Raw genomic sequence first — 12,765 nt, forward strand, 5'->3', positions numbered from 1 at the left:
CCTGCTCTTTGTTTTATTAAACAGGTGCAGTGCCATACCTACACTGGATACTGCTGGTGTGTGACACCTGATGGCAAGCCTATTAGCGGCTCTTCTGTACAGAACAAAACTCCTGTATGTTCAGGTACTGTGGGAGTGGCTTCAACAAAGGCTAATTTGATAAGTAAAGGGGTTGGGGAGAAGGCATCCTGTTGAGAGTACTTAATCTTTCCAGGTGACTTGGTCAGTTTACCCAATTTAACACTGCAGTTGTGCTTTTATCTCCCTATGTGCTTGCTGGCATTTGGAAGCTGCCAAGGGAGTTAGGGCTATGGCAGGTCCACCCTGCAGTTAGGATACCGACACTCCTGCAAGGCTCACCCAGAAAAAACACTAAGGCACTAAGGAAGCAGCCTGTGGTAGCCAAGGCAAGAGTAGCAGTGTTGTTGTGTATGCCAAAACCAGTGATTCCTGTAACAGAAGGAATAACTTTTTTGCATGAGCCGTATTTAAAGAAGTGGTTCTCAAACTCTGTTTTTTAGTGCACTATGAGGTCATTTTGCCTTCAGAGTGACTTCAGTTAAAAGTTTGATAAGGCAATTCTTGAGAAACTGGTGGTTGTTGACTACTAGCCATCAAATCTGGGGTCCTGCTGTTATGATGGATTTGGGTCTTCTGATCATGTCACTCAGTTCCAGTTCTTAGTTCCTAGATTTTCAGGTGGCCCTGAGCACTAGTGTACAGTCCAGTCTGGTGAGCTGCCGTCAACAGAGCTGCTGTGGCAGTGGTGTACTCAGCATAGGGAGAGCTGCTCCATACTGTCTGCAAGAATTCAGAAGCAACACTAGACTTGTGCTTTCCCCTTCACACCCACTTCCCAAAGAAGAAGAAAGAAAAGATAGTGAGCAAAGGAGTGTGTTTCTGACATGTTCAGGGATGCCATGTGGTCACTGCAGCTGCCTTTGGCTTTGTGCTCTGCAGTCTGCACCCCATGAGTGTTTAATGTATTTGTCTCCTCACACCTTACAGTGTTTGCCCTTTAGATAGGAGCATGACAACAGTCAAACCTTTGGGTTTTTGTTGTTTTTTTAATCCTTGTCTTATTCAGTGTCCTCTTTGGCTGTAGGATGTTTTGTGGTAATAAGCAAACATAGTGACTTGCATGAAGGTTTGAGCTGAGTGGGAGAACTGTCTGGGAGCCAATGACTCAATGTAGCTTGAGGAGATGCTTGGTGTTCCACAGGTAAATGGAAAGAAAATAAAATTAATATCCTGTTTTAGTGTAAGATGAAATGCTGTAATAATTTGGCTTAAATGTTAAAATATGACTTTCTTCCACCATTCCCGTGTATGGTTTTGGTAGGGCTTTTTTTAGTCTCACTTACCTGTTCATTTAGTCTTGAGCTGTTTATAAAATTGTGTTGCCAGGAGAGTAAAGTCATAGTGTTTTGTAGGACACACAGATGTTAAGCTCGTGATGACTGATACTGGGTAGGTGCTTCCTACTTGTAATTCAGCAGTAGATCAGTGATGAACTGATCTGCAAGTGAAAGTGCTTGGGCAATACAGTTTACATTAGAGTTTGTCTTGACCAGTCTCTTGGGCCTGTCAGAGCTGCTTCCTTTGGAGATGACTTTTGATCCATGTTTCTGGAAGGATCAGTAATTACTGGAACTATTTAGTAATGGTGCATAGAAGAATCAGTTTCTTGGAAATTAAGCTATTCCAAAAAAAAAAAAAAAGGGTGGGGGGGGAAGAAAAAAGTTGTAATGATTTGTTCAAAAAGCTTTTATTATTAGTTCAAGTTTTAGTGGAAAACTGTGTTCTGAAGCACTAAAGCAAACTCCAGAAAAATGTAGAATCATATGTATTATGTAAAGATATAAGCTATATAAAAAACCTCAGGATGTGTTCTATTCAAGTACATGCTGGATCTTATTCAGTGTCCCTTTTCAAATAGCTGGGGATGTTGAAATCCTTTTTTCTGCAAATTGTCCCACTTAATCCCTTCCCTTTAGAATACTGGCCTTGCATTCCCTACACACTCTCCCCACTTGTTTTTGATTTGCTCTTCCTGACATTTGCAAACTTAAGAAGTGACTCTTACTGATCTTTCCTACTTGCCCTTGGATTTATTCCAGGTTTCTTACTAGCATACTAGTGCTAGTGCTCTGTTGAGCTCTTTCAAATCACTGGGTCCAGCTATTAAAGATTTCTTGTTTACTGTCATCCTGATTTAGTATCTTAACACACAAAACTTCCTTATGCTGTCCCAGTTTGTTGGAGCAACAGGCTCTCTGAATCCCAAACTGAGCTGTTGGCAAGTAAAACAGATGCTCTGTGGGTTGAGATGCTGATTGTGTTAATGTGACATTACATGTTCTGTGTGATCATGCAGCATCTAAATGTCTTTTTTTTCTTCTTTTTTCTTCCCTTTAGGTTCTGTAACTGATAAACCATCAAGCCAGGGTAATTCTGGGAGGAAAGGTGAGTGGAGTCCTGTGCTTCAGCAACTTGTTTTGTAATAGCAGCTGCCTTGCCAAGTCCCTTTGAGATAACTCAGAACCTGGGTTCCTAACTAGCTTGGTGGGTGGGAAGCTTTCGTGCCTCTGGACCTCTACATTCAGTAGGAGGAACAAAATAACAGTCTGTTAGTGTACCATCCCATGGAGTAGAAAATGGTGTGCTCTGCTCATCAGCTGAGATGTAGTGCATGAAAACAGAGCTTCCCCAAAAACCATCAGGCACAGAATAACCTCTTGTTCACCTTGAAATTAACTACGGAGGATTTCTCAAGTAAAATCCCTAGAGATTATGAAGGCTATCCATATGACTAGTACACTGGGAGTCAGGAGTGTCAATGTCATGATTGTGGCTTTATATGCATTGAAAGTATCAGGTGGTTTCGTTTGCTTTTTCACAGAACATGAAACTCTCTGGCCAGATGTGCTAGATTAAACCCTAGCTATGCTTGGAAACCTCACTCTTTTGTGCATTAGACATTAGTCCTCCTTTACAGTTCTTGCCTTTCCTGAGTGAGGCATTTAGGTGTGTCATTGTTCTTCTTCTGTGTATAGTCAAAGCCCTTCTCTGTGTCTCCGATGTGTATTCATTGAAATAGCCTTGAGAGGGCAGAGTACATTGAGGGGCAGTCTAATTTGTCTGTAGGCCTTCTCCACACCCTAACTTTTCAGCCTTTCTCCCTTCTACCCCCACCATTCAGAGTCAACTTTTGAGTTTGTCTCTCTACTACAGGAAAACAGTGCTGAATGTATCCTCACTCCTGCTGGTGAGGGTGAAGGCTGTTTCCTGGGAGAAGTTCCTGTTTCAATATCTGAAGTGGAATTCTTAGTGCTAACTCTTTAAACCAATCCTTCCTGATACTTCAAAACACAGGAAAATGCCTACCTCAATGACAGTGCTTTAATTTGAAGAACATTTTCCATGCTGAGACTGTTGTGTGAACACTTAACAGGGATTGTAGATTGCTATGTTCAGAGCAGTGAACATGATCAGAGAGCATTTTGAGAATATCTGTTCTCCAGTCTCTTGCTTGTGTATTGCAGCTTAGGAAAAAGTGGGGAGGAAAAAGATGCAAAGAAAACTACTTAGTTAATACTGAATGCTGAAACCTGCTTCTTATTTTAGATAAGGATATGTCTCTGTAAACCTGTAATTACATGTTAATGTATAATTGGCACCTGAATGCATTGTTATCATTCTGTTAATGCTAGTCTAGCCTGAAGTACAAGCAAATCAAGTAGCTCTTGAAATCTGCATTATTTTTCGCTGGGGGTTGTTTGTAGGCTTCCTATCTGAGTAGTCCCGGTCTGTTCTTTTAGAGTTGGAAGCAGCTGACATTGGATTTCAAAGGAAACAGGAGCAAAAGGGGAAAACATCTGAACTTTTTTTTTTCCACTTCACTCCCTTTATATACTCAGAAGTTGGAACATACATAAAAGAAAGAGAACTGTAAATGGAATGAATTAATCTAAAATTTGTAATATACATTGATTCTCCTTGTGCTTCTTGTAGCATCCTGTTTCAAGAATGATATGCTTAGTCAGGTGATTGTAAAAGCGTCCTGTGCAGTAGCTGTCAAGAAAAGGAAAATGATTCTTTTGGAGCCAGCATGCTTCAAGCAATCATATACATTTTCTGTTCCCTCCAACTCTGAATCTTTTCATACCTATTGGAAGCCACTTTGGCCTTTCTCCATCGTATTAGAAAAATACTTGTGAGCAATCATTAAATAGGCCTTTTAAAACCAAGAGGGTTTTTGGGAGCTGAAATAATTTGGTTTAAAACTTGATGAACTTAGCATTACTTTTGGGGCTAGTGGTGAATACCTAATTAAAAATTCATCTATCTTTCTTGTCAGTGTGTTTTCTTGACTTAAGTTACTTTGATTCAAAATTCCAGTATCAGATCCTATTGTAAGGAACTTGGAACCAAGAACAGTCTGGCTTTCTTGAAGCAAGGTGCTTGCTGGAGGTCTGGCTTCTCTGAAGACCTGTAGCTAGCCCGTGTGCATATAACCATCCATTCCAACTGCGTGTTCAGACTCTTTCTGTGAAGATTGCCCTTTGCAAGATGACAGGGCAGGGGTGAGGAGGCGTTCAGCAGGAACTGAGTCACTGATGACATTTCTGTTGCAGAGGCACATCTTTGAATTTTCTGACATTGCTTTGGGCAACTGCTACCTGAATCAGGAGCTTTTGGACTTCTCCCACTGCTCCGCACACTCCTCTCTCCATCCCTGGATAAGGTCTCTGAGTCAAAGAGCATTGTCCGGCACACAGTAGGCCATCTCAGGAAGAAGCAATAGCTGAGGCTCTCAAAAGTGATTTCTTTTGTCTCACTCATACACAAATGTAAAATATGGAGCTAATAAACTTTGTGTGATGCTGGTGCCTTTCAAGTCTTCAAGGCAAAGTAGTCTTTTTGGATAGAGGCTGCTCTGCCTTAGAAACTGCAGATGACTAGGGTTAAGCTGTTGCGTGAAGACTTTAATGAAGACTTTATAAACATGAGCTCTTTTTTAGAAGAAACAAAATAATGTTGGAAGGAGAAGAATGCTGGGTATTGGTAATAACCCTTTCTCCAAATGTTTTGGCCTCTCTCCTGTTTAGCCCTAATTTCTGGGAGTCAGTAAGTGTGATGGAGTCACTAGAAGATGTGATTCCACTCACAGGCTCTCTCACTACTGATGAAAAGAAAATGAAATGGCTTTATGGTCACATAGCTTGGCTTGAAGTTCCAGAAGTGGTTCTGTGGAGCTTTCTGCAGAGAACAGACAAGAGTGCTGGCAAGAAATCCCTTTTATTTTTAAATCCCATGCTCTGGTTACCCGTGTTTACATTGCGGCTATTGCTGTATGATACAATGCCAGTTATTCATACAATTTGCCCTGTAAGGTAATTTAAATCAAATTAACTTGGCACCAAACTTAAAACTTTAAAATAGTATGTATTGATTTGTTCTGTGGCTGAGAAGTGCTCTGTTGCTGGAAGGCAGAGACCTGCGTCCGCAGAGATGGAAGAATGTTTGAGGCAGAATAGAAACCTAGGTTCTCCAGGACAAGCTTGGTGTTTGGACTTTACAGCTCAGACAATTAACATTGTTCTTCCTATGCTGAATTCAGTCTGCAAGTGAAGAATAAGTTTCCAAGCCCTTTGTCATGGAATGCAGTTACTCTTGGGTGGGATTAGGATATCCAGAACCTGCAGATATCTGCTGCAGTCTGTTCTTTATTCCTGCTTGTTCCTTGTACAGTCTTTTCTTGTAAGGAGCTTTTTGCTCTAATTTACTCCAGTTGCTGCTTCGTTTGGAAGGCCTCAGAGACTTCAGAGATGCACGCTGTCCCCTAGAGGGGTGGATCTCATCTCCCCCCTCTCTCCCACTGGGAGGTTCTTAATGTTTTAAGAAGCAGTGAAAGGCATCCTTGAAGCCAATGGGACTGGATTTCTTCCCTGCCTAAAGAATGCGAACTGTTCCTTTCTGGCAAATTGTGCCACACATTTGAAACAAAACAAGCAAACATAGAACAAAACAAAACTTTCTTAATCTGAGGAATGCTTGGGCTTTAGTATCTCAAAGCTACAAATTTGGCATACTGCAGCCATGAGTATTGACTTTCGCAGCCACCAAGCAGGTTTTAATAAGTAGGCTGGTCAGGAAACAGAGGGATGTAAAAAGCAACCATGTCATTGTTTATCTCCAATAAGCTTAAAGTCACTTGATCTTCCTTATTACAATTGGAGTGAAGTAAAAGTAAAGAAATTGGCTATGGGTGAAGAGGAAAAAAGAAATCTGAGTTGTGATACTGATTTGTTAGTGGTTGTTAACTGTTCTGGATGCTGTGCAAGATGTCGATACTATTTTTTAATCAACTGAATTAAGGAAATGGGAAGGAAGGCTTGGTTTTATAATCTGGCATTAAAAGATGATGGAATTACAGGGTAAATATGGGCCCAATAAGCTGTCAGTGTCAGTCATGAAGAGTACTGAATGGTATGAACTCCCTTTTTATTTCATAAAGTCTCTTGCAATGCATTAAGTTCCAGGCCTGTTTTGACTTGCTTTGCTTCCCTTACAAAAGCTGGCAATAGCATCTGCAATTCCAGGAGCCTGGGGGGAGATACAGCGATGTTGGTGAAATGTAAGCTCTGATGGCCTCACAGAAGGCAAAGCCTGGGCTGAGCTGGTTTTATGCTTACTATCTTACATGTAGACAAGACTCCTTTATGGAGATGCAAAAAGCTTTGCCCAGTAAGTTTGCAGCCTACAAGAAAACACTGAAGCAGTGTGAGGAACTTAGGATGAACAACTTAACATTCCTGTCAATTAAACATCTAGAATTGGGTTCCTTTTTGTGGGTTTAACAGTGAGAAATGAACTTAAAGGCAGGCTTCATTTCAGGGAAATTCTTCACTGCAATTGTGGGCAAGTTGGCAAGAGAGCCATTCTGTGGCTTTCTTTCAGCTGGTTTCCAAGAGTCTTACCTCCAGAAAATGTTAATGGCCTAGTTGTACAGCCAGTAGACTGAGCAATTTGAATCAGTAATGAGCCATTAGTCTGAGTCAGTAATTAGACTGAGCTGTAAAGGGTGAATGCTCTCCTCAGGCAAACCCAAGTGGAGGACAGCTTGTGCCGATGTAAATAAATGGAACCGTTTGTACATGGAGACCTGGAAGCTTTGTCTGCTGGTGGTAAGAAGTCAGGTGCAGCTGGCACTAATTCACCTGCTGTCATCTTGCAAGGAAGTTGGTTGGTACATCCCAGAAGGCAGGTAATATCTTGACAAAAATGTCATGTTGAAATATGACCAAAACCTGAAACTGGGACTTTGATCTTAACTTTTTCCTGTTCTTTCTGGATTCAGCCAGATACTGACCAAATCTGAAACAGAACTGTGCTATTACACAAACTGAGCTTCAAGTGCCAAATTATTCCTGCCTCTGCAACCTCATATATACTAAGAAAATGTTCTGTGATGTCTTTAGGAGCTTGTGGAGGATACAGGAAAGATAGAAAAATATTTTATAGCCTCATCAGTAAGGTGAAAGAAGTACAAGTTTACTGGAGCAGTATGAAATCAAGTGATGGTTTTAGCTGGTGAACACCATCTTATGATTAATTTCTTGCAGAAGTTTAACAGATACTAAGTCTGCAGCATGACCAAAACAAATCTTCTGGTTCCCCTATGTTGCATATGTATTTCTAACTAATATACTATCTTAGAAGTCTGGATGGAGAATTTTCATATAGAAATTGCTTTCTGAAGGAATACTCCTAGACCAGAGCTGTCATGTTTCTGGTCTTTTCTATGTGATATACACACACATACATAAAGTGGGTGCATACAGTTTCATGCTTCTGGACAGAGCTGCATGTATAATATAGCTATGTGGAAACAGTTATATAAGAGTGTATAATGTCTGCTTCCAGAAAGCAGCATGTTTTCTGGGTGTTTGTGCTATGTGAATGCTCCGAGTCCTCTTGATGTGCAAAAGCTCAATTTGTCCCACCATGCACTGGTGGTGACCATTTCTCAGTCGTCCCTGATCAAATCTAGCAGGGAGCAGGAAATAGTCTCTGGGAGAAACATGAATGTATGCTGCTTTTCATGAAACTGGGATAAAAACTCAAGTGACTGCAAAGATTAATGCAACAAAACCACTGTCCTGCAAAGGCTTGAGTGGGCTGTGAATAAAAAGCACTATAGATGGAATTTGTAACACATAACATTTTGGTTAGTGCATCTTTATATTTCCAGGAAAACTCAGTGGTGGAATTGAAGTTTGCTTCTCTATTATAAAAATAGTTCTGTAAAAAATATCATCAATTAGTAGGTTTGCCAGTTGGTAGATATTCAGAAGTCTATCTGGTTCCTATCACTATCCCTATACTGTACATAATCTACAAAATTGTTTAATAAATTCCACTCAAACGTAATTCAAAAGCAAGTAAATTTCACAGTTATGGCAGGTTGAAGTTTGTCAATATTGCAAATTTTATAAGATAGAGAGAACCCAGCTTTTAGGTGGGAGCTGTGATCAGTTTTTTTGTGAGAACAGCGAAATATAATTTTACAATACTATGTATACTGACTGGATCACTTTTCCAGACTAGAGCAGTGTTATAAGAAGCACTTTGATGTATCTCAAAAATCAAACTGATTTGTGAAATGCTAAGGTCTAGACGAAAAATTCAACCTCAGATTTGCTACATAAACAGTAGAATTAAAAACAATCCTTTTGGGTCCCCACATCATTGACTTGTCTGAAATTGTTTAGTTTTCATCAAGACATTTTTTGTGGGCCTCAGAACATATGTATCAAATTTGAGGTTGAAGAAAGTTTCATTGGCAAGTTTAAGCAGAAGGCAAATTCTGGTTTAAAGTATATTTTGTTTGATATAATACAAGAATTCTGCTTTCATCTATAAAGCAACAGTTCTAATCGGTAGGTTAGTCTATATAATATGACTTAATAAAATTGTAGTTTACAAGTGTTATTATAGCAATCTACAGACTACTCATGTCTGTAATGTCTTAAGGACAGCTGTAAAGGCTTTTAAATGATTAAGTCATAGTATTGAGCAGCCTGGTGAGTAGATCTAATAAGCAGACTAACAATTGATTAAGCCACATCTGTTAAGGTATTAACTGTTTATGTGCTATACACAGATTTCTGGTGTCTGACCAATTACAGCTTCCAGAGAAATGGAATACTGGGATCTGTGGGTTGTTTTTGTCATTTAAATACTTCATAGCTATGTGGCCTCAACACCTTTTTTTTTTTTTAACAGTTGTTAAAAAAGATCTTGCCATGCTCTTTTAGCGTCTGGATCAGCATGCCAAGATGTGACACTATTATGCTATGTATTTGTCTAGATCCTTTAAAACAGCATCATTATAACTTTGAAATTAGTAGTCCCAGACTTCCTGTCTTCTGTAGCTGTTTCTTACAAATAAACCTGAGGATAAATTGGAGAAACTGCAGGGTTTGTAGCTAAGTGAAGCTAGAAGTTTTTTGCTTGTATCTGCCTAACATTATCCTATTTTGTTTGAGTATTCATGACCTGTTGGAGAATCTAGAGGTCTGAACCTTAATGTTGTATCCTTTCAAATCAGTGTAACATACAAGCAAATGTATTTTGTTGTGGGTTGCAGGGGTTCAGCTGAGGGACTGCAAGTACTTTTATTTCAACTCCTTTGCCCCAGTGTCAATGTTTCTCTGTAAGAGAAGGAAACTTTGAAACTGTGATGGGAAAGCTTGAATGCATGCGGAGCATGTGTGCTTGTAAACAAAGCAGGGGAAACTGGAGAGGCAACCACAAGGTTTGTTCAAGTTTCGGACATGGCACTTTTGGGAATTAAAGCTTCTTTAGAACAGATCTAGCTGGAATGATAGCTTCCCTTCATGCATTCATCTGGGGTTTTGTTTTATGTTGATAGCAAGACAGATGTATTGCAAAACACTTTGATAAAGTCTAAGGATGGAAGAAGTCTTACCAACAGACTGAATTTTGCTGGGCTGTGTCCATGTCTTTTATTCCATGTCACTGTGGTCAGCTTGGAGCTTAGATTCTGGTGAGATATACAGGTGCTGCAGCAAAGTAATTCTCAAGTGTAAGTAAGTGTATTTGACAAATTTTATCTTGACTGTTCAAATACATTCTCGACTGCTCACAAATATGCCTTTAAATGATGATAGTTCTGAAGGTCTTGGGCTCATTTTGAACTGTTGATCTGTAGATGTCTGGCAGAATGACTTTGAGGAATGACCTTCCTTCTCTGAAAATACTTTCTTTCATTTAAAAAAAAAAAAATTGAGAATGTGGTGTCACTTGTACCCCTTGTACGTTTCTGAGATGTGCTTTGTTCCATACATAGAGATTTCCTTCTGAAGCATGTTAAATCCTTTGGACATCCTTTCAGCACAACTTGGTTACCCTGCCTGTCTGCCTTCTGCCATTATTATCCATTCCTTCCCTCATATAGAAAAGCCATTCCTTCAGTTTCATAATCAGATACAAAAGTTCTTTTAGTCTAAAATTGGATCCTGGTGTGAACCAGCTGGGGCAATATATTTAGAGAGCAGATTTGTGCTCACTCGCCAAACCTCTGAACCTCTACTCTTGGTGATCCTGGGGGAGAAAAAAACCTGTAGAAACAAGCAGTGAATAAAAAGTATATGTAGGTTTTTTCACCTTTCCATCATTTGCACACATGCAATACAGGCGTAGCACCGGTGTATCCATTCTCTTTGCCTGCAAGGAAATGAAAAGGAGTATTGTAAGCCTAAGACTTGTCTGGTTGTCAGCCAGGAATTAGTCCTCTGAAGGAGAAAGGGAGAGGGGCTGCTGAGAGAAGAGCCTGAGAAGGGGGAGCTGGAAGGGGGAAAACACTTTGAGATATGTTCAGTGCACATGTCTAAAGATGGAAGGGGTCTTGTGCTTCCTCAGCATGCAGGTGTCAGGAGAAAGGGAGGGAGCTTGTGTTCTTATACACGGGCATGTGTCTGGGGGAGCAGGGTCAAAAATTTAGAGTATTTACTTAATCCCTTGGAACGGCTTTTTTCTCTTCTGTTTTCTTTTTGTGTTTAACAGACTGCTTTACAGGGGACACGTGTGGTAATTAACACATGCAGCTGTAGGGCTTCAGCCATATGTCTGAATTTCAAATGGCCATTGATCTGGGAAATTTGCTGCCGTCTCCACCCCCCACTTATAGGCCGTATTCCTTGAAGATGTGAGGGAATTTATAGAGTCTTTACCTTGAAGAGGCCAGAGCTGGAAGGAGAGGAGTGAAAGGGAATGTGTGTGATGTTGGGGAGAGGGAAGAGAGAATGAGATTCCAATCACACCCTTCTGCCCCTTGCCCCAGGCCACCATATATTTCAGGTAGCTTCTAAAATGTTCCCAAAGCTTGGGATCTGATCATCGTTTGTATGAAGCTTGCATAGCAATAGTTAATTTTTTAACTCATTCAGCAAAGTAGCCAGTGATCAGAATCACAATGTCCTTGTCGGCTTTTCAGACTGTGCTCCCCTTTCCGCAGCTGTAGGTATCTGGCCTCTTAGCACAGCCTGTAACTGGCAAGGATTGTGGACTCTGAGAAGCCTTTCAGAAGAGGTAGTCAAGAGGGTGTGTGCGTGTGTGTGTGTTGGGGGGAACAGAGGATACTTCACATCAAAGCGGGCTCCTGAAAGAAGGTGTGATATACAGTAGGTAAAATCAAACCAGAGAGGCTAAACTAAACAATCATAAGATGGCTGTTGCTTTTGCCAGCAGTGATCAGGCAGCTGTTGACAGCACTATAGAGCTTTCTACATACTTCTCTCCAAGTTTGGGGCAATGTCAAGTGCTAAAATCTTGCTATGAGATATCACGTCTTAAGTGAAATATTTCTTTGTGCAGAAACTTTTTTATTCCTGTTTTATTTCAGATGTCACTCAAGGCAGTGAACCGAATGGAAGAAGTTCAAAATTAAGATAGTGAGGTCTAGAATCCTGCAGTATCTGTTATACTTCTGGTGCTTACAGGGTGAGATAGAAATGTATTAGTCTAGGAAGCCATAAAAAAGTAAGCCTCTCTTCCTCCACTTTTCCCTCTTCAGTCTATTTTTAACCTTTCTTAGTGCTGGCTATCACCAACCTCTTGATCTCATCACTCGCTCCATGGTGCTAAGTGATGCTGGCACTTTGGAGGTGTTTCTGCTCTGGGAAAAAAAAAAAAAACAAAGAGCAAACCAACAGGCAACAAACGAGCAAACATTCCTAACTAGTGTGTGCTCCAGCTCTTGCTGAAGGGGGACTGTGATTTTCTCAACCCTTATTACTGATGTGTTTTTGTGTGTTCTGTCTGCGCTCTCCACTTCCTCTATGAAGAGTAGCGCCAGCACTGTCTGGAGCAGCCATGTACTGTACTGCCTCTTCTGACACACCTCCCTTTTCTCCCTTTATTACTGTGGACAGTGTCCCATTCTTAGGACAAGATGGCCTAACAACCATTCTGTGGATTAGCATGACCTTTTCCACAAATAATATAGTTGTAGCCTATATTGATACGTACTTGGATATAACTTCTGTTACACAGATGCAGGGTCTAATTCTTTTTTATTACAGCTGTTTTCCTTTCAACTATTTATCTCCCTGAAGAATAAGGTTATTCCCATTCTTCCTCTCCTTTTTGTTACCTTGGTCCTTTTCTTTAGAGAAAAAGTGCTGGATTTACAGCCATATAATTTACCACAGCAAGGCTTTTCTACACCAGTTGACC

General features: G+C 40.4%; 1 protein-coding gene across 5 annotated transcripts in view; it reads left to right on the plus strand.

Annotated features, from left to right (window-relative positions):
- The window catches only part of SMOC1 (SPARC related modular calcium binding 1), a 132,468-nt gene that overhangs the window by 59,907 nt on the left and 59,796 nt on the right, over positions 1–12,765 (plus strand). For all 5 annotated transcript variants that reach the window (XM_031049057.2, XM_031049058.2, XM_031049060.2 and 2 more), the window contains exons 4-5: positions 25–124; positions 2,419–2,466. In XM_031049057.2, the coding sequence (XP_030904917.1) occupies positions 25–124; positions 2,419–2,466 (148 nt within the window). The remainder of the gene's footprint in view (positions 1–24; positions 125–2,418; positions 2,467–12,765) is intronic.

The sequence above is a fragment of the Melopsittacus undulatus genome, chromosome 4, assembly GCF_012275295.1.
Source record: "Melopsittacus undulatus isolate bMelUnd1 chromosome 4, bMelUnd1.mat.Z, whole genome shotgun sequence".
Taxonomy (NCBI): domain Eukaryota; kingdom Metazoa; phylum Chordata; class Aves; order Psittaciformes; family Psittaculidae; genus Melopsittacus; species Melopsittacus undulatus.